At 44.5% G+C, this 21,688-nt stretch overlaps 1 protein-coding gene across 1 annotated transcript; it reads left to right on the forward strand.

The window, feature by feature from the left end:
* Positions 1–468: 468 nt before the first annotated feature.
* TMIE (transmembrane inner ear) lies at positions 469–17,361 on the forward strand. Its single transcript, XM_056482873.1, has 5 exons — positions 469–843; positions 3,973–4,090; positions 8,019–8,168; positions 13,089–13,248; positions 17,355–17,361. The coding sequence occupies exons 1-5, from the start codon at positions 757–759 to the stop codon at positions 17,359–17,361; spliced, it is 522 nt and encodes a 173-aa protein (XP_056338848.1). The 5' UTR covers positions 469–756.
* Positions 17,362–21,688: the final 4,327 nt, after the last annotated feature.

Raw genomic sequence — 21,688 nt, forward strand, 5'->3', positions numbered from 1 at the left:
AAAAACCTCCCTCCCTAAGCCAAGAGCTTGGGAAAACAGCTGGAAAAAAAGCTGGAATGGGAAAGCCAGGATTGGAAAAGCAGGAATTACTTCCCTTTGGAAAAGCAGGATTATTTTTTTTTTTTCCCCTCTGGAAAAGCAGGAATTCCTCATTGGAAAAGCGGGAATCCATCCTTGGAAAAGCAGGAATTCCTTCCTGGAAAAGCAGAAATTTGTCCTTGGAAAAGCAGGAATTCCTCCTTGGAAAAGCAGGAATTTCTTCCCTCTCAAAAACAGGCATCCATCCTTGGAAAAGCAAAAATTTTTTTTTCCCTCTGGAAAAGCAGGAATTATTTATTGGAAAAGCAGGAATTTTTCCCCTCTGGAAAAGCAGGAATTTCTCCTTGGAAAAACGGGAATACCTCCTTGGAAAAGCAGGAACTTCTTCCCTCTGGAAAAGCCGGAATCCATCCTTGGAAAAGCAGGAATTCCACCCTTGGAAAAGCAGGAATTCCTTCCCTCTGGAAAAGCAGGAAGCGCTCCCGGTGCTCCCGATCCCCCCTCCGGGGGCTCCGTCATCGACACCGCCTCATTAATTTAATTAATTAATTAACGACTCCCAGCCGCTGCTCCCGCTTGGAAAGCGCCGCTGGAAAAGCCAGGCCGGGACTTTTCCCGGAATCCCAAAAAAAAAAAAAAAATCCCAAATTCGGCAGGAGGTGGAAAAAAAAAAAAAAAAAAAAAAAAAATCCCGGGGAAAAGAAGAGAAGAGAGAAGATGGCGTGGGATCCACCCTGGAATTCTTTGGGATTTTCCTGCCTCCTCCTGGCCCGCTCCAGACTTTCCCTGGCGCAGTTGATCGAGGTAAAATTTCTGCTGGAAAATCCCGCTGGAAAAGTGGGAATGAGCCGGGAATGAGCGTTTTCCCTGGAGAACACCCAGCGGGGAATTTAAGGTGGATCCAAGGAGTTCCAGGGGGGTTTTTTTGGGAATTTTTGGTGCTTGCTAAAGGGTTGGGATTGGGAATTTCAGGTTGGAATCACGGTTTTTTCCCAGTTTTCCAACAATTTGAGGAGCAGGAAAAAAAAAAAAAAAAAAAAAGTGGGAATGATCGTGAAAATGATGTTCCTGATGGATGTTCCCAAGGGAAATATTTGGGATGTGTTTTCCTTCTTCTGCCTTCCCTCATTCACTGTAATCCTGGAAAAACCTGGAATTCCCAGAGGATTCCCAGGAAATTCCTCCCCCTCCACAAGAGCTTTTCTCTGAGGATGACTCTGCATTCCCACTCCTATGGAAAAACCGGGAATGATCCAGGAGGGAAAAGTAGTTCCTGACCCCTGACAGCAATTCCAGAGAAAATTCCTGCCTGGAAAAAAAAAATCCCAGCTTCCAAAAACTTTCACTTTTCCCCCTCTGGATCCTTTTCCCTCCTGGAGTCGCTGCTCCAACCTGGAATTTTTGGAGCAGGATTTTGCTGTGATTTCTGGGATTTGAAAATTCCAGGAATTTCCCAAGATTTCCAGGCTCTCATCCCTCCCTTTCCATATTTTTTCCAGGAGCCAACCTCTCATCCCTTTCCCTTTTCCCGATTTTTTCCCAAGATTTCTCTTTCCATATTTATTTCCAGGATTTCCAGCCTTTCATTCCTGCTTTTTCCTGATTTTTTCCAGGATTTCCAGCCTCTCACCCCTGCCCTTTTCCAGATTTTCTCCAGGATTTCAGGTCTCTCATCTCTGCCTTTTTTCTGATTTTTTCCCAGGATTTTCCTTTCCAAATATTTTTCCAGGATTTCCAGCCTCTCCTCACTTTCCCTAATTTTTCCCAGGATTTCCAGTCTCTTATCCCTCCCCATTATTTTCCAGGATTTCAAACCTCTCATTCCTGCCCTTATCCTGAGGTTTTTTCCAGGATTTCTGGCTTCTCATCCCTCCCTTCTCATTTTTTCACCCAGGATTTCCAGCCTCTCATCCCTTTCCCTTTTCCTGATTTTTTTTCCCCAGGATTTCCAGCCTCTCATCCCTGACCTTTTCCATGTTTGTTTTTTCCCCAGGACTTCCCTTTCCATATATTTTTCCAGGATTTCCAGCCTTTCATCCCTCCCTCCCCATTTTTTATCACAATTTCAGGCCTCTCATCCCCATTCCCAACCAAATCCTTGATTTTCCCCCATCCCACCCTACCTGAGCATTCCATAAATTCCCAACAATGGATCCAGGAATCCTTTCCAAGCCCAGGCTGCTGCTCCAGGAAGAATTCCAGGTTTTCTGAGCTGTCCAACCATTCCCAAGGGGACAAATGAAGCAGAACTTTCCCTGACAGTGCAGAATTCCCAAATTATCCTTCCCTGAATCCCAGGGACGATCCAGCCAACCAGAACATTTTCCATTTGTTTTATTCCAGACAATTCCCAGAAAACAAAAAACATCCAAGCCCCAAAAATCGGGACAAGCCAGGGAGAATTTCAGGATCTGCTTTGTTTTTCCCAGGGTTTTGTTCTGTTCTGTTTTATTTTTTTCCTGGAAAAGCAAAAGCTCTGCAAGGAGTTTATTCCTGGAAATAATTGGATAATGGAGTTATCCTGAATAATTCGATTCCAGCTCAGCCAGGCTGGAGCAAACAGACGAGGGAAAAAAAGAAGGAGAGGAAAATAATTCCGGCAGCTGGAAAAATTCCCAAAAAACCCCAAATATGAGGAAAAATAAAGGGAGAAAAACAAGGGAATATTTGGGAAAGAGGCAAAAATCTCTTTAAATCTTGGATTTGATTGAAGAAAAACTCAGCTCACTCCCAGGCCTTTGGAAAAATTCCCAGTTGTCCCAAAATTTGGAAAGAGAATCAGAAAATCCCAGGATGAGTTCAAAATCCCTAAATCCCAGGATGAACCCCTAAATCCCTTCTTGATCCCAAAAATCCCCTTCCCTGCTCCTGATCCCAGAGATCATGAAACAATCCCGGGATATCAAGGGCAGGGATTGACCTGGGAATCAGATCCTGAATCTGAGCCAATCCCAGGAGGAAAAATCTGGAATAATCCTTTATTAAAGATCAAGGATAAAATTCTTTGTGGAATCACCTCATTCCAGAGAATTGCTCAGGAACTCCACTTCCCAAAAAATCCAACTTTGGGCACTAGGTTTATTCCAACTGTTTTCCAGCTGCTGCTCCAAGGTATTTTTAAAAAATCCCATGGAATATTTCATAGGTTTTTTAGCCTTTAGGTTTAGGCTGAGTTTATTTTTCCTTAAAAAAATTCCACAACTTTTTATGCCAGAATTCCACTCTGCTTCCTCCTGGATCAGCAGCTTTCCCACATCCCTGTGTCCATGATCCTGAGGATGTGTTTCCATTAAAATTCATTGGGAAAGCAAAGAGAGGAATTTTTCCAGGAATTTTCTCATTCAGGCCCTCCTTAAATTCCATTGGAAAAGCAGAGGAAGGAATTTTCCAATCCTTAAAATCCATTGGAAAAGCAGAGGAAGGAATTCTCCGATCCTTAAAATCCTTTGGAAAAGCAGAGGAAGGAATTCTCCAATCCTTAAAATCCATTGGAAAAGCAGAGGAAGGAATTCTCCAATCCTTAAAATCCATTGGAAAAGCAGAGGAAGGAATTCTCCAATCCTTAAAAACCTTTGGAAAAGCAGAGGAAGGAATTCTCCAATCCCTAAAATCCATTGGAAAAGCAGAGGAAGGAATTCTCCGATCCTTAAAATCCATTGGAAAAGCAGAGGAAGGAATTCTCCAATCCTTAAAATCCATTGGAAAAGCAGAGGAAGGAATTCCAGAGTGAGCCAAAGAAAGGCTGGAAAAAGAAGATATTCCTGGATCACTCCCACTCCCATTCCTGAAAAATCCCTCCAACATTCCCAAATTATCGAGGACTCACCAACCACTCCAGCATTTCCCGTGCTCCCATCACTTCCTGGAGTATTTTTGGGAATTTTGCCATCCTAACCCATCTTTTCCTGATGGTTTTCCCTCTTTTTTCCCCAGGCCACGACGGCGCCTCCCAAGAAGAAGCCGGATCCGGTGACGTCGGAGACCGTGGTGATCTGGGGGCTGCGCCTCTGGCAGGTGGTCGGGATCTTCGCCCTCTTCGTCCTCTCCATCAGTGAGTCCCAGAATTCCATCCTGCCCCATTCCCAGGGGGATTCACTCCTGGAAAACTCCCCGGGAAGGCACAAAAAAAAAAAAAAAAATCCCAGGAATGGTCAAGGAGGGATTCTCCGGTGGGAATCACCACGGATTCATCTCGGGATCATCCTGGAGGAGACATCCCCGGGATGGGAATCAGCTCCAGCTCCACATTCCCACCCAAATCCGGGTTGGAGCCATGGGCCTGGGAATCATGGAATGCCTTGGGTTGGGAATCATGGAATGCTTGGGGTTGGGATTCATGGAATGCCTTGGGTTGGGAATCAGGGAATGCCTTGGGTTGGGAATCATGGAATGCTTGGGGTTGGGAATCATGGAATGCCTTGGGTTGGGATTCATGGAATGCCTTGGGTTGGGAATCATGGAATGCCTTGGGTTGGGAATCATGGAATGCCTTGGGTTGGGGTTCATGGAATGCCTTGGGTTTGGAATCATGGAATGCCTTGGGGTGGGAATCATGGAATACCTTGGGTTGGGATTCATGGAATGCCTCGGGTTGGAAATCGTGGAATTCTTGGGGTTGGAAATCATGGAATGCCTTGGGTTGGGATTCATGGAATGCCTTGGGTTGGGAATCATGGAATGCTTGGGGTTGGGATTCATGGAATGCCTTGGGTTGGGATTCATGGAATGCTTTGGGTTGGGAATCATGGAATACTTTGGGTTTGGAATCATGGAATGCCTTGGGGTGGGAATCATGGAATACCTTGGGTTGGGAATCATGGAATGCTTGGGGTTGGGATTCATGGAATGCCTTGGGTTGGAAATCATGGAATGCCTTGGGTTGGGAATCGTGGAATGCTTGGGGTTGGAAATCATGGAATGCCTTGGGTTGGGATTCATGGAATGCCTTGGGTTGGGAATCGTGGAATTCTTGGAGTGGAAATTCCAAACATTCCAGTGGTAGAACCCAAAAAATTCCCAAATTTCCCTCAGGACACCTCTTGGAATGCGTTGGGTTGGGAATGGGCGTTCAAGGCCATTTCTTTCCCACTTTTCTTGGGAAGGGACATCTACCAGAAGGAATTTTTGGAGTTTCACCACTGGAATGTTTGTAATTCCAAGATTTTCCGCTTGGTTTTAGCAGGGATTTTAAATCCATTTTTTTAGGTGCAGGTCACTGAAATGGATCCAGATAGGGCCATTCCCAACTGGAATTTCCATCTGGATCCATCCCAGTGACTGGGCCAAAAAAAAAGGGGGATTTCCCTGCTAAACCCAAGTGGAAAAACATGGAATTAAAAGCATTCCAGTGGTAAACCCCCCAAAATTCCCAAATTTCCCTCAGGACACCCCTTGGAATGGGTGGCGTTGGGGATTGGTGTTCATTTCATTCCCATGGGAAGGGAAATCTTCCAGAAGGAATGTTTGGTGTTCTACCACTGGAATGTTTGGAATTCTAAGATTTTTTCATTTGGTTTTAGCAGGGATTTTAAATCCCTGGGGTTTTTTCACCCCAGTCATTGGAAAGGATCCAGATATGGCCATTCCCAACTGGAATTCCATAAATTCATTCCATAATTGGAAAAAAAAATTAAACAGAAAAGTATAAAATTTGACATAAAAAGAAAAAAATCGAATCCATAAATCCCACCCTTGTGTGGCTTCCAACCCCTGCTCCCAGCACATTCCACAGGGTGGCACCATCCCATAAAAAAAAGGTGGAAAATCCAAATCCCAGGTTTTCTTCCTCATCTTTATTTCCTGGGAAAACAACTGAAATCCTGACAGAAAGGGATCTTGGGAAATGCAAAACCAGGAAAAATTTGGGTTTATCCCTGTAATCCGGGTTTTTTTCCATCTTTCCTGAAGCACCTGGACCCAAAATCCCCAGGATCCTGCTGGAAACAATTCCCTGGCAGATCCATCTATCGCTTTTCCCTAAATTTCCACTCTGGAATTGGATCCTCACCTGTCCAGCCTGGCCTTGGACATTTCCAGGGATGTAGCAGCAGCCACAGCTGCTCTGGGAATTCCCACGGAATCCTTGTTTCCCTCTCCCATTCCCAGGAACTCCTCCAGAATTCCATATTTTCCATTCCAAATAACTCAGAATTCCGTGTTTCCCATTCATATTTCCAGTTAAATCCTCATTTCTCCCTCTCCTAGTCCCAGAAACTCACCCAGAAATCCATGTTGCCCATTCCCATTAATTCACCCAGAATTCCACTTTCCCATTCCCAGTAACTCACCCAGAATTCCATGGTTCCCATTCCCAGTTAAATCCTCGTTTCCCTCACTCCATTCCAAATAACTCACCCAGAATTCCACATTTCCCATTCCCATAAATCCCCCAGAATTCCACGTTTCCCATTCCCAATAACTCACCCGGAATTCCACGTTTGCCATTCCCAATAAATCCACCAGAATCCCGCGTTTCCCATTCCCATTAATCCCTCAGAATTCCACGGTTCCCATTCTCAATAACTCACCCTGAATCCCATGTTTCCCATTCCCAGTAATTTCCCAAGATTCCATATTTCCCATTCCTTATAGCTCACCCAGAATTCCAGGTTTCCATTCCCACTTAAATCCTCATTTCTCTCACTCCATTCCCAGTAACCCCCCAGAATCCCACATTTCCCATTCCCAATAAATCCCCCAGTATCCTGCGTTTCCCATTCCCAGCAATCCCCCAGATTTCCACACTTCCCATTCCCAGTAATCCCCAGAATCCCATGTTTCCCATTCCCAATAACTCACCCAGAATCCCACGTTTCCCATTCCCAGTTATCCCCAGAATCCCCCATTTCCATTCCCACTAATCCACCGGAATCCCACGTTTCCCATTCCCAATAAATCCCCCCAGAATCCCACGTTTCCATTCCCAATAAATCCCCTAGAATCCCGCGTTTCCCATTCCCAATAACTCACCCAGAATCCTGGGTTTCCCATTCCCAATAAATCCCCCCAGAATCCCGCGTTTCCATTCCCAATAAATCCCCCAGAATTCCACATTTCCCATTCCCAATAAATCCCCCAGAATTCCACATTTCCCATTCCCAGTAATCCCCATATTTCCACACTTCCCATTCCCACTAATCCCCCAGAATCCCCCATTTCTCATTCCCACTAATCCCCGGAATCCCACGTTTCCATTCCCAATAAATCCCCCAGAATCCCGCGTTTCCATTCCCAATAACTCACCCAGAATCCTGCGTTTCCCATTCCCAGCAATCCCCCAGATTTCCACACTTCCCGTTCCCACTAATCCCCAGAATCCCACGTTTCCATTCCCAATTACTCACCCAGAATCCCACGTTTCCCATTTCATGTAATCCCCCAGAATCCCACGTTTCCATTCCCAGTAATCCCCCAGAATCCCGCGTTTCCATTCCCAATAAATCCCCCAAAATCCCGCGTTTCCCATTCCCAGTTATCCCCAGAATCCCATGTTTCCATTCTTACTAATCCCCCAGAATCCCGCGTTTCCATTCCCACTAATCCCCCAGAATCCCGCGTTTCCATTCCCAATAACTCCCCCAGAATCCCGCGTTTCCCATTTCATGTAATCCCCCAGAATCCCACATTTCCCATTCCCAATAAATCCCCCAGAATTCCACGTTTCCCATTCCCACTAATCCCCCAGAATCCCACGTTTCCCATTCCCAATAAATCCCCCAGAATCCTGCGTTTCCCATTACCAGTAATCCCCCAGATTTCCACACTTCCCGTTCCCACTAATCCCCCAGAATCCCGCGTTTCACATTCCCAATAAATCCCCCAGAATCCCACACTTCCCATTCCAAATAAATCCCCCAGAATCCCGCGTTTGTATTCCCAATAACTCACCCAGAATCCCACGTTTCCCATTTCATGTAATCCCCCAGAATCCCGCGTTTCCATTCCCACTAATCCCCAGAATCCCGTTTTCCCATTCCCAGTTATCACCCTGTGCTGCATCTTCAAGTGCCGCATCCCGCGCACGCGGAAGGAGATCGAGGCGCGCTACGCCCAGCGCAAGGCGGCCAAGAGCTACGCGGACAAGCTGGACACGGTGCCGCCCCTGGAGGAGCTCACCGACATTCCCGGGGGTAATTCCCGCTCTTCTGGGGATTCTGGGAGCTCACAATCCCTCACTGACGTTTCTGGAGCTGATTCCCGATTTTTTTGGGGGATTTGTGGGAGCACAAAGTCCCTCAGTGCGCTCACTGATTTTTTGGAGATTATTCCCAACTTTTTTGGGGATTGTGGCAGCTCAAAGTCCCTCCATGACCTCATTGACATTCCCAGAGGTAATTCCCAGGTTTTTTTGGGATTGTGGCAGCTCAAAGTACCTCAATGAGCTCACCAACATTCCCAGAGCTAATTCCCACTGTTTTGGGGATTCTGGGAGCTCAAAATCCCTCCGTGAGCTCACTGACGTTTCCGGAGCTAATTCCCGATTTTTTTGGGGATTTGTGGGAGCACAAAGTCCCTCAGTGCGCTCACTGATTTTTTGGAGATTATTCCCAACTTTTTTGGGGATTGTGGCAGCTCAAAGTCCCTCCATGACCTCATTGATATTCCCAGAGGTAATTCCAGGTTTTTTTGGGATTGTGGCAGCTCAAAGTACCTCAATGAGTTCACCAACATTCCCAGAGCTAATTCCCACTATTCTGGGGATTCTGGGAGCTCAAAATCCCTCCGTGAGCTCACTGACGTTTCTGGAGCTGATTCCCGATTTTTTTGGGGATTTGTGGGAGCACAAAGTCCCTCAATGAGCTCACTGATTTTTTGGGGATTATTCTCACCTTTTTTGGGGATTGTGGCAGCTCAGAGTCCCTCCATGACCTCATTGACATTCCCAGAGGTAATTCCCAGGTTTTTTTGGGATTGTGGCAGCTCAAAGTCCCTCCATGAGCTTACCAACATTCCTGGAGGTAATTCCCACTATTTTGGGGATTCTGGGAGCTCAAAATCCCTCCGTGAGCTCACTGACGTTTCTGGAGCTGATTCCCGATATTTTTGGGGGATTTGTGGGAGCACAAAGTCTCTTAATGAGCTCAGTGACATTCTTGGAGATTATTCCCACCTTTTTTTGGGGATTGTGGCAGCTCAAAGTCCCTCCATGAGCTTACCTACATTCCTGGAGGCAATTCCCAGGTTTTTTTGGGGGTTGTGGCAGCACAAAGTCCCTCCGTGAGCTCACCTACATTCCTGGAGGTAATTCCCACCTTTTTTTGGATTGTGGCAGCTCAGAGTCCCTCCATGACCTCATTGACATTCCCAGAAATAATTCCCAGGTTTTTTTGGGATTGTGTCAGCTCAAAGTCCCTCCATGATCTTACAAACATTCCCAGAAGTAATTCCCACATTTTTGGGGGATTGTTGGAGTTAAAAGTCCCTCAATGAGCTCAACAACATTCCTGGAGGTAATTCCCACTTTTTGGGGGGATTATTGGAGTGAAAACTCCCTCCATGAGCTCACCAACATTCCTGGAGGAAATTCCCATCTTTTTTTGGATTGTGGCAGCTCAGAGTCCCTCCATGACCTCATTGACATTCCCAGAGGTAATTCCCAGGTTTTTTTGGAGATTCTGGGAGCACAAAGTCCCTCAACGAGCTCACCGACATTCCCGGAGGTAATTCCCACCTTTTTTTGGGATTCTGGGAGCTCAAAGTTTCTCCCGTGGTGCCACCACCAAGATCAACCCTCCCCGCGAGGACTCAGGATATTGGGATAAGATCCTTCAGATAAGAGGGAATTTTTCCATTGGTTCGGGTCGGAATCATTCCTTCATTCCCAAATTAAAGTTGGAAAAGCTCCCCAAATTCATCAAATCCAATTTTTCACCAAATCCCACCAAAAAATGCTGGGAAATTCCACATCTCCTGGTTGTTTTGAACAGGTTGGTGAATCAAACACTTCCCAATCCTAAATCACTCTTCCCATTCGGAATTCTTTTCCCAAATATTCAATCCAAACCTTTCCTGGGAAAACTGGAGGCTGGATCCCATTTTCCCATCAATTTCCAACCCTCACCCTCCTGTCAGGGAATTGGAAAGAGAATTCCATGTTGAAAATTCCCAGCTGGAATTAATTTCAGGGCCTGCCTTTGGGTCGGGGAATACCAGGAGCGAAAACGACGTGGTTGGAATTTCTCATTCCCGTTTTTTTTCCTGCTGGAATGTTTCTTCTCTGCTGCTCTCACTCTCCTTTCCTGATTCCATAGGCTCTCCCGAAAATCTCCTCACTCTCTCTGGCCATGGCCAGTCCAGACCTCTCCACTCCCTGCCTGTGCTGAAGGAAGAGGATGAGATGGTTCTCCAAGGAATTTAGGGAATTTTGATTCCTGGCTTCCTGTGACTTCTCTTTTCCAGGGGCATCCACTGACCCTTGGATTTTCTGCTTCTCCATTCCTGGAATTTTTCCTGTTTCCTCAACACCTTTTGTTGGCTTTTTATTTTTCCCTCTTTCCTGTGTCTCTCCGGGAGCTGTAATTCCATAAAAACGGCCTTTCCATAATTCCATAAAAACAGAGATTCTGTAATCCATGGGGAAAGAGGCAGATCCCACCACTGTAGGAATTTAGGAATTCCTTGGAGAAATTCAGTCCTACACCAGCAAAATGCAGAATTGCAAGCTGAACAATGGGAATTTGCACAAATCCCGGGATTTCAGGGGTGTCCAACCTGAAACTGGGAATTCCCAGTTCTGGAGCTGAACCAAATTCCATTAATAAATCCTTGTCCTTCCACTGAATCCTTGTTCTTCCATCCTTAATATCCAACTACTTGAAATTCCAAGGTCACCCAAAGGTCTGGAGGATCCAATCCCATCTCTCAGAGCAATCCCATGCAGAAAATTCCAACATTTTGGCAGGAAAGCAAAGTATTCTTTCATTTGCTTCCCAAAAAACCAAATTCTGACTCCTAGGGATCAGTAATCCAAGGAATTTAAAGGATTGTGGCTGTGGATAACAGAATTCCAAATCCATTCCTAAGAATATCCTGAAAAGGAATTTGATTTCCTCCCACAATAAATTTGGATCTCCTGGAAAAAGCCTTTACATCCACAGATATCCGAAGGCAGGATATTGGATCCATTGGAATCATTCCTTTGGGAATTCTTACAGTGGGAATTCAGGAATAAATTTCCACAATTTTTCCATAAGAAATCAATTGATCTGGAGGCATTTATTTGGATCCAAATCTTTTTCCAGTTAGATGGTGATCACCTGTGGAAAATTCCAGGAATTCTGGTGTTGATATTTGGTGGTGGCCCAGGAAAAGCTGTTCCCAGAAACTTCCACTCCTCTTGGATTTGGCAAATCCCAAAATCTTCCCAAATTTCCCAGAAGGAATCGATATTGGGATGGGAATCATCTCTTCCCAAACATGTTCTCCGAATTTATGGATAAGAATGTGTCAGCATGAATTTTCCAGACTTTATCCATAGGGAAAATAAAGATTCCATGTTTTCATGGGAGGGGAAGTGCAGGAGTGGAAAATTGGGCCTGAAAAATTCCTGAGAGTCTCCAACCATGGGAATTCCAAAGGATTCTCTCAGGTGAGAGAACCTGGAGCTGCCAAAACTCAGTGGGACCAAATTCTGGAAATGCATCCAGATCCCAAAAACGGTTTAGGAATTCCAGTGGGAATTGTGGAAACCTATGGCATCCACCTCCATGCTGGAATTGTTGTCTGTACTCCTGGAAAACTTTGTGTGACCAAATTCCTTGACTTTCCCTCTGGAAATCCGTTCCTGATCCCAAAAATCTTTCACGTGTGATTAAGGAATTCCAGTGGGAATCTTTGGGATCCATCTCCTTGCTGGAATTTTTTGTCTGGACACCTGGAGCACCAAATTCCCAGGTTTCCCCTCTGGAAATGCATCCTGATCCCAAAAAAATCTTTTCCATTCCGAGGCTGCTCCAGCTGGTTTTTTGGGAATTCTGGTTCCAGCCACATTTTTCCCAGACAAAGGGGTGGGTTGGGATATTTTTTAACTTTTCCCTCACTCTTTTTTTTTGTGAGATGTCGGGAATTCCCCTGGGATTGTTAGGAATGCTCAGTGTTCCCATTTTTATGGAGAAATAAACAGCCCATTCCCAAAGAAAAATGCTGGAATTTTATTTTTGTGGCTGCACCAAAGGAATATTTTAGGGAAATGTGAAAAATCCAGGGATCTCCCACTATCCCAGGGTGCTCCAAGCTTTCCTTGGACACTTCCAGGGGCGGCCACAGCTTCTCCAGGAATTCCATCCCAGCCAGGAATTCCTTCCCAATATCCCATTGAAACCTTCTCTCTTCTGGTTCACAGCCATTCCCAGTTTTCCTGTTGCTCCAGGCCTTTGTCCAAATCCCTCTCTCTTTCCAGAGAAGGCAAAAAGATGGAAAATTTCCCCAATTTTTCCTGGATTTTGTAAAATTTTTATCCCCCACTGGTCTGGAGCAAAGGGAAAACTTTCCATGAGAAACACCTGGAATGTGATCCCTGTTTGTGTCCAGGGATGAGAGCTCAGGGCAGCAATCCCAGATTTTGGGAGCACTTGGGAGAGATGGAACCACTTCCCCCAGGGAAAAAAATAATGGGAAAATGAGGAAAAGTTGGGAAAATTAGGGTGGGGAAACTGGGAAAATGGGGAAAAGTTTGGTGTTGTGAAATTCCATCTTAAAAATGGGGAAGGGAATTTAAGGATCATCCCATTCCATGGGCAGGGGGAAATTCCACCATCCCAGGGTGCTCCAACCTGGCCTTGGACACTTCCAGGGGAATCCATAATTTCTTTGGGAGTCTGTGCCAGGGTTTTCCCATTTTTAAAATAAAGATTATCCCAAATTCCTCTCAAAAAAAAAAAAAAAAAAAAAAAAAAAAAAAAAAAAAAAAAACTCACTGGGAGCAATCAGCTGGAATATTTTCACTTTATCCCAGATTTTGATGAGCAGGGAACTGGAATTTGGACAATTCCTGGGTTGTTTAATCCACATCAATTCATTTTCTGTTTTGGTTTTTCTTTTTTTGGAAACAGCTCCGGTTACAGAAGAAAAAAAAGAGGAAGAAGTTCCCACTGTATCTGGAAAAGTGGATAAGGCTCAAGGAAAGAAGGATGGATCCAAAGACTCCAAGAAAAAGGATGGGGAGAAGGAGAAGGAAGAATCCAAGAAGGAAGGGAAAGATGGAGGCAAAAAAAAAGATGGAGAAAAAGGGGAAAAAGGAGGGAAAGAAGAAAAAGGAGGGAAAGGAGAAAAGGGAGAAAAGGAAAAGGGGGAAAAGGAAAAGGGGGAAAAGGAAAAGGGGGAAAAGGAAAAGGACACAAACGACAAGAAACAAGGGAAAAAGGAAGGTGAAGCTGGAAAATCCGGAGGCGCCAAAACCAATGGAAAAGCCGGTGGGAATTCCAAAACTCCAGCAAAGAAGAAGTGAATTCCCGTAAGGAAAGTGCTGGAATTTTTTGGGAATGCTCCAGCAGATTGCTGTAGGAGGAGCACTTGGAGCAGGATGTGCTTTTCCAGATATTCCTGTGGGATGATGCTGGAGGATTTATGGATTTATTCCCATTTGGAGATCGAGACACCGGGATTCGGCTCTCCAAAGGAAAACTGGGAATTCGGTTGGAATTTTGTTGGATAATAAGGAAAAATTCCCAGCGGGAATGGGATAGAACTGAAGAGGAACTGGAATGGGAATGAGGAATGTGGATAAACGAGGGAATGCTCAGGATCTGAACTGAAGGAGAATGGGATTCATCCCAAATTTCTTCCTCCAGAGGACCTGGAGAAGTTGGATAAAGATTTCCCAGCACTCAGCATCTCCTCATGGATGATTTTAGGGATTATGGAAAATTCCCAGATAATCCCAAAGGATGGAATTCTCCAAGGCCTGGCTCCTGTGGATTCCAAGAGTTTTTTTGGACACATGGAAATTTTTCCTTCCTTCTCCGGTGCCTCTTTCCCTGGATTGCTGCAGGAAACACCAGGAATTTCATCTTTTCCAGGAGATTTATCCTGGTTTTTTGCTGAGGAAAGACGATTCTGAGACCAGGAATTCCACTCAGCTTCCATGTGGCTGCTTCCCTCCCTTCCTGGGAATTCCTGCTGAGTGGTTTTATCAGGAGCAGCGTTTTCCAGCTGTTTTGGGAATATTTCTGCCTTAAAATTTCCAGCTGGAGGGATTTAACTCCAGATTTTTTTGAGGATAGCATAGAAAATCTTGGGATAATTAAAACTCAGGATATCCTGGAATTGTTTGCTCCATAGAGAGAATTCCCTGCAATCCTTTATCCCCAGGAATGGGATTCATTTTATATTTAATTGATTTTATTCCAAAAATTTTCCTGCTGTTTTTCCAACCCGGATTTATCATTGCCAAGACATTTCTCATTTTTCCCATTTTTCCTTGTCCTGATTTTCCTTTCCCCTCTCTCATCCTGGTGGGACAAGAGCCTGGAAAAATGAAAGGAATTTCCTGTCTGAATGAGGCCACTCAGCTCCAAAAAATCCCAAAATTCCAGAACTCCTGAAAAGGTGGAAAACTTAAGGAGAGAGATTGAGAATGATGCCCAGAACCATAAGAATGTTTGGGAAGAGAATGATCCAGGGAAATCTGGAATTCCAGGGTGGGGAATTCTGCCCCTGGACACAGAGCAGCCCTAAATCTCCATCCTTGGAATGGCACCGATGGAAAACTGGGAATACGGATACAAAGATTGGATTTTTTGGAATTTCAGTCCCAAACCAAATTTTTCAAGGCTCTGTTTAATCACAAGTGGGAATATGGACACAGACTGGATTTATTTGGGATTTCAATCCAAATCCAAATTTTTCAAGACTCTGTTTTTTCAGGAATCACAAAAAAAAATTTTTTTTTTTTTCCATTGGATTCAGGCTTTGCTCTCAGATCCGTGGGAATTTTGGGAAGGGATGTTTATGTCTTAAAAACTCCAGGATGGGATCCATCTGGGATTGGGGCAGGAAATCTCAGATTCCTTGTCCTGCAGTTGGAATCACGCTGGAAATTTGGGATGTGGCTCCATTTGGAGAGGGAAGAGGAGCAGATTTATTCCCAGTCCAAAGGTGCACAGGAGGAAAATCTGCTCCTTTTCTTTTCCATGGAATTCCTTCTCCCTCATCCAACTTCCATCCCTATCCTGTTAAAAATAATCAAAACACCAAATAAAATATTCATTGGGATTGAGGAATCCTTTAAAGTCCACCTCAATCCCTTTTTTCCAAGCAGACATTCCAAATGTTTGGAATCAAAGATCAGATCTGAAAAAAATTGTGGGAATGTCTTATTGATTTTAAAAAAGGGATTTTCTATTTAAAAAAAAAAAAAAAAAAATTATCCTTTGGGAATAATTTGGTTTGGAATTATCAGGGTGAGGGTGGAGTGCAGGGAATGCATCCCTGGGATCAGGGAATCCATTCCTGGATTTTCCAGGGATCATCCTACCCATAAAAATCCCAATTCCTGAAGTGAAAACAGAGGGAAGAAATTCCCAGCTTTGATCTGATGTTTTCCCTGTTCCAATGGGATCTGGGAGTCAGGAAATTTTTTAAAAAGTCGAAAATTCCAGCCCAGAGCAATTCCAGCATTTTGGGAGTTGCTTTTCCACCAGCAGATGGAGAAATTGCCTTGGAAAAGCCACAGCCAAAATTTTAGAGGAAAATTGGATTTTTTTGTCCTGGATTTGGGGAATTACAGAGGCCAAAAGTCGCATTGCATTCCCAGAAATCCAGGGAATAATGACAAGATCACTCATTTTCCTGGATTCAGGGGATGCTGGTCCTGGAGAAGGAGAAATCACCCAGTCAGGACCAGGAATAAATTCCAGGATCTCAACATATTCCAGGAATTCCCACTAGAGGGGATATTAGACCCAGTTTTAAGGAATTTGGGCTAATTTGGGATGGGAAATTAAGCCTGGATTTGGGAAATCTTCCAGCTAAAGTTGTTCCTGCTGCTGGCTTCTCCCGGTTTTCTCCCTGGATTAGTTTTATATGGAAAATAAAATTTTGTTAAGCACATTCCCAGCCCACCTGGGGAGGGATTGTGCTGTTCCCTCGGTTCTGCCCCAGCGCCTGGGAGTGCAGAATCCATGGAAACACGGAGGGAAGCAGGGATGGAGGATGGAGCTGGCTCAGCCCTCGGGCAGCGGGAGCAGTGACCTGAGTCCCGGCCCCGTGTGGGACATTTGTGGGACATTTGTGGGACATTTGTGGGACATTCCTGTCCCCTGTTAACCAGCCCTTGGAAAATCCCCCTCGGGAATAGCAGGAACTGCCTGACCCCTGTTGGACTGAGCCCAGGGAAGCAAATCCATGAAAAACACTCCCAGCAAAGTCCTGCTGCATCCTGGAGCTGATGCACCAGGAATTTCCAAAGGGAAAAGTCCAGGCTTTAACAAGATTATCCAAGGAAAAGGAAGGAGTGGGTGTGGATGAGCATGGAAATAAATTCCACAGGGTTTTGTGGAAGTGTCAGGCGGATTTTGGTGTTGGGAATGTGGATGTCTCTGGAGAAATCCACGTTATCCATCTCCATACAATCCATGTGGAGAAATGAATATTGTGGGAATATTTGGCATGTTGGTGTTTGCAGGAATCTCTCCCCCTTGCTTCAGGAATTCTTCCCTTAATCCCAAGGATCCTTCCCTCTTGGACTGAGCCCAGGGAAGCAAATCCATGAAAAACACTCCCAGCAAAGTCCTGCTGCATCCTGGAGCTGATGCACTGGGAATTTCCAAAGGGAAAAGTCCAGGCTTTAACAAGATAATCCAAGGAAAAGGAAGGAGTGGGTGTGGATGAGCATGGAAATAAATTCCACAGGGTTTAGTGGAAGTGTCACCTCAGGCAGATTTTGGTGTTGGGAATGTGGATGTCTCTGGAGAAATCCACGTTATCCATCTCCATACAATCCATGTGGAGAAATGAACATTTGGGAATATTTTGCAGGAGGTGTCCCTGCCCACGGGATGAGATGATCCTTTAGGTCCTTCCCACCCAAACCATTCCAGGATTGTGGAATTCCGTTGTGTCGGGCTGGGGAATGTGCAGGGATCCGATTGTCCGGGGTGAGGATGGAATCCAGGCTGTTCCTGGTGCGGGAGGATGGGGCAGGGGAGGGATGGAGGGAAATGGCTGCGGGCCTGGGCACGGCCGGGCAGGAATTTCTCCATCATGGACCATTCCCGGCTCTCCCGGCTCTGCTGGCACCTCCTGGAATCGCTTTTCCAGCCCCCACAAACCGTGGAATCCACGATCCCTCGGGCTGATGCTCCTCTGTGTTTTCCCAGCGCCTGACCCGCTGGAATTGCAGCTGTGGTGTCGCCGTGTCCACGGGGCCGTGCCAGGCTGGAACTCCCGTTGGATTAATCCCTGTAATTAACTCTGGATCACGGGAAAGCTCCTAAAGGCACGAGCCAGCACCTCCACAAAATACTTTTGGGATTAGGGGATGGAATGGGCTCTTCCCACTCATGCCAGAGCAGGAAAACACGATGGGATTAAATCCTCCTGCTGAAAACCGAGGCCTGGAGGTGCCTTTTGTGTCTTTGTCCTCCGAGGAATTTTTGGGATCTTTGCCATCAAATCTGGGGATGGTTTGGGTTGGGAAGAACTTTGGGGAAGATCCAATTCCAGCCCTTTACCACGGGCAGCTTGCACTGGGCTCAAAGCTCCATCTAAGCTGGCCTGAATATTGAGGAATATTGGATCTGGGAATGTTGTGATGAGAGAATTCCTTGGATTGCAGGGGGACACTGAATGAATTATCCCTTGGGATTGTTACTCCTCTCTGTTTTCTCAGTGTTGGACTCACTGGGGGATATTTGGGATTTCAGGGAATTCTGGGATCAGCAGCTCTAACTGGGAGAGGATATTTGGGATTTCAGGGAATTCTGGGATCAGCAGCTCTGTCCAGGAGGATATTTGAGATTTCAGGGAATTCTGGGATCAGCAGCTCTGTCCAGGAGGATATTTGGGATTTCAGGGAATTCCAGGATCAGCAGCTCTGTCCAGGAGGATATTTGGGATTTCAGGGAATTCCAGGATCAGCAGCTCTGTCCAGGAGGATATTTGGGATTTCAGGGAATTCCAGGATCAGCAGCTCTGTCCAGGAGGATATTTGGGATTTCAGGTAATTCTGGGATCAGCAGCTCTGTCCAGGAGGATATTTGGGATTTCAGGGAATTCCGGGATCAGCAGCTCTGTCCAGGAGGATATTTGGGATTTCAGGGAATTCCGGGATCAGCAGCTCTGTCTAGGAGGATATTTGGGATTTCAGGGAATTCCGGGATCAGCAGCTCTGTCCAGGAGGATATTTGGGATTTCAGGTAATTCTGGGATCAGCAGCTCTGTCCAGGAGGATATTTGGGATTTCAGGTAATTCCGGGATCAGCAGCTCTGTCCAGGAGGATATTTGGGATTTCAGGGAATTCCGGGATCAGCAGCTCTGTCAAGGAGGATATTTGGGATTTCAGGGAATTCTGGGATCACCAGCTCTATCAAACCTCAAATTTTTCCTTTTCTTTACATTCATCATCGGGGCTGAACTCAGGGTTTAGTTTTGCCTTTCCAAAAAAAGAACCTCCCACAGCAGCTGAGTTCAGCTTTTTATTTTTGGATATTTTTTTTCCCTTTGCCTGGAAGGATCCTCACCTCATTTTTGGGTGGTCAAATATATTTTGAGCACTTTGGGTTGTTTTTTTTTTGTGTTTTTTTTTTTTTTTTTTTTTTTTTTTTGTCTTTCATAAGAACCCAGATCTCTGTCTGGAATTTAATTGTGGGGTCTGCACGGAATATTCTTCCTGGAAAAACACGGAGGAGGTGGAGGGGTAAAGCTGGTTAACCAGAAAAGCAAATAAAAGCTGCCAGGGGCGTTTATTGGGATTGCAAATTTGTGGGATTTTCTGTGGGAGCGCTCCTGGGCTTTGGGAAAGGAGGAATTCAATTATCCAGGTGGGGAGACAAAAATGCCAAGTCTGGAATTTTCCAAACTGGGAAAATTTGGGATGTGAGGTGGATTCCCCAGGAGATGGAGGGGCTGTGTTTAGCTCAGCTCAGCGTTTTCATCCAGTCATTAATTAATCTGTTCTTTATTAGGGATTAATTAATGAATTATTGCAATTTTTATTTCATTATCTCTTCTTTATTTCCTCATGGAAACTCTTGGATCAATGCTAAAATCCGTGGGCTCAAAAAAAAGAAAAATAAGGGAATTATTTTATATTATATTATATAATATTCAATATATTCAATATATTGCTTATAATAAATATATTATTTATAATAAATATATTATTATATTATTAATCATCTCTTCTTTATTTTCTTATGGAAATTTTGCAAAATGATACGTGCTAAAAGAAATTGAGATTAGGCTGTTAAAAATCTTGTTCTGCTTCCTTTAGCACAGCAATAATCCAGTCATCAGTGAAAGTTTCCTTCTTTATTAGAAATTAATTAATTAATTAAATTGCTGTAATTTTTATAAAATTATATCTTCTTTAATTCCTCATAGAAGCTCCTGGCAAGCTGGCAAATGCTAAAAGAAATATAAAAAAAAAACTTATTCTGCTTCATTTAGCATGACAATAATCTGGTCATTAATGATTCTCTTCTTTATTAGGGAATAATTAATTAATTATAATAGTTACTATTATTTTTATTTAATTTTCTGATTTATTTCCTCATAGAAACTCTTGGCAAGCTGAGCAGTGCTAAAAGAAATTGAGATTCAGCTGATTGTGAGGTTGCTAAGAAGTGATTGTGAATTGATAAGAGGTGATTGTGAATTTATAAGAGATTATTTTGAGTTGACAAGAGTCAATTGTGAATTGATAAGAGATGATTCTGAATTGATAAGAAGTGATTGATTGTGAATTGATAAGAGATGATTCTGAATTGATAAGAGGTGATTGATTATGAATCGATAAGAGATTATTTAGAGTTGACAAGAGCCGATTGTGAATTGATAAGAGATGATTCTGAATTGATAAGAGGCGATTTGGAATTGATAAGAGCTGATTGTGAATTGATAAGGAGTAATTGTGAATTGATAAGAGGTGATTGTGAATTGATATTAGGTGATTGTGAATTGATAAGTAATTGTGAATTGATAAGAAGTGATTGTGAATTGATAAGAGGTGATTGTGAATTGATAAGGAGTAATTGTGAATTGATAGGAGGTAATTGTGAATTGATAAGAAGTGATTGTGAATTGATAAGTAATTGTGAATTGATAAGAGGTGATTGTGAATTGATAAGAGGTGATTGATTGTGGAAATGGAATTTTTGTGCCTTCAGGGGATTTAGAGGAGGCAGGTCTGTGTTTTATGGAGCTGCAGATTCCCGATTTCTCCCCGTGGGCACCAAGGGCAGGGATTTGGGCTCACTCTGCTTGAATATCATGGAATGTTCTGGAAGGGACCTCAAACTCCATCCCCACCCGAGTGTCCAACCTTGGGCTCTTCCAGGGATCCAGGGGCAGCCACAGCTGCTCTGGGAACTGGGGAGAGCAAAATGTCCTCCAGGAGCTTTAAAATCTCCAGGGTGCAGGAGAACGAACCTTCCCTGAAATTTCCCAGCTCCAGGCTCATCCCAGAAATTTGGGAAGTTAAACTTTATAGTCTGGGATGATCCTTTCACTCTTCCCACTTTGCCAGGAGCCAGAGCTGTTTCCTTGGCATCCCTCTGCTTTTCCTTGCCCTGATATTCCAGGTCTGCAGTGCTGGGAAAGGGAAGAATTTAAGGAAATCTGACAATGGGATTCATCCAGCAGGAGCTGAAGATCCATTTGGAGGAAAATCAAAAATCCAAGTGGTTTTCCTCAGAGTTCCTTGGGAATATTCCATGTCCCAGCAGTTTTTGCCTCTGCTGGAATTTGTTTTGTGCTCCCTGTGTAAAAGAAGAGCTGCACAACCAGAATTCCAGAATTTGATCTGAAGGATCATCCCATTCCCACCCCTGCCATGGCAGGGACACCTCCCACTGTCCCAGGCTGGCCTTGGACATTCCAGGGATCCAGGGGCAGCCTCAGCTGCTCTGGGAATTCCATTGCAGGGCCTCCCCCATTTTTTTTTTTTTTTTTGTTTTGTTTTGTTTTGTTTTTTGTTTTGTTTCCTTCAATCTCCATCCCATCTCCTTTGGCACAGGTAATTCCCAATTATCCTTTGAATTCCTCCTATCCCTGCTCCTTTACCTATTTTCTATCTGCTGGAATCGTTTTAGTCCAGTTATTCCATTATTAAAAAAACGATGGGGCCCATGTGGATCTGAGTTTAATCAGATGAAGCTCTCATAAAGTTAATCAAAATTAACTCAAAACAGCAGCTCAGCCCCTCTTCTTGTTGCAAAGAACAGAAGATTGAGGCTTAAATTAACACAGAATCGTGGAATTGTTGAGGTTGGAAAAGATCTTTGGGGTCATCATGCCCAAGAATTAATCCAGCACTGCCCAGGCCACCAGGTGCCACATCCATGGGATCCCTCAGGGATGGAGCCCAGCACTGGGAAACCTTTTTAGTGAAGGGATTTTTCCTTACATCCAACCCAAACCTCTCCTGGCACAAATTCCCTCTTTTCCTTTTCCCCAGGAGAAGAAAGAGGCTGACTCTGCTCAGCTCCCAGA

The sequence above is a fragment of the Oenanthe melanoleuca genome, chromosome 2 (genome assembly GCF_029582105.1).
Source record: "Oenanthe melanoleuca isolate GR-GAL-2019-014 chromosome 2, OMel1.0, whole genome shotgun sequence".
Taxonomy (NCBI): Eukaryota; Metazoa; Chordata; class Aves; order Passeriformes; family Muscicapidae; genus Oenanthe; species Oenanthe melanoleuca.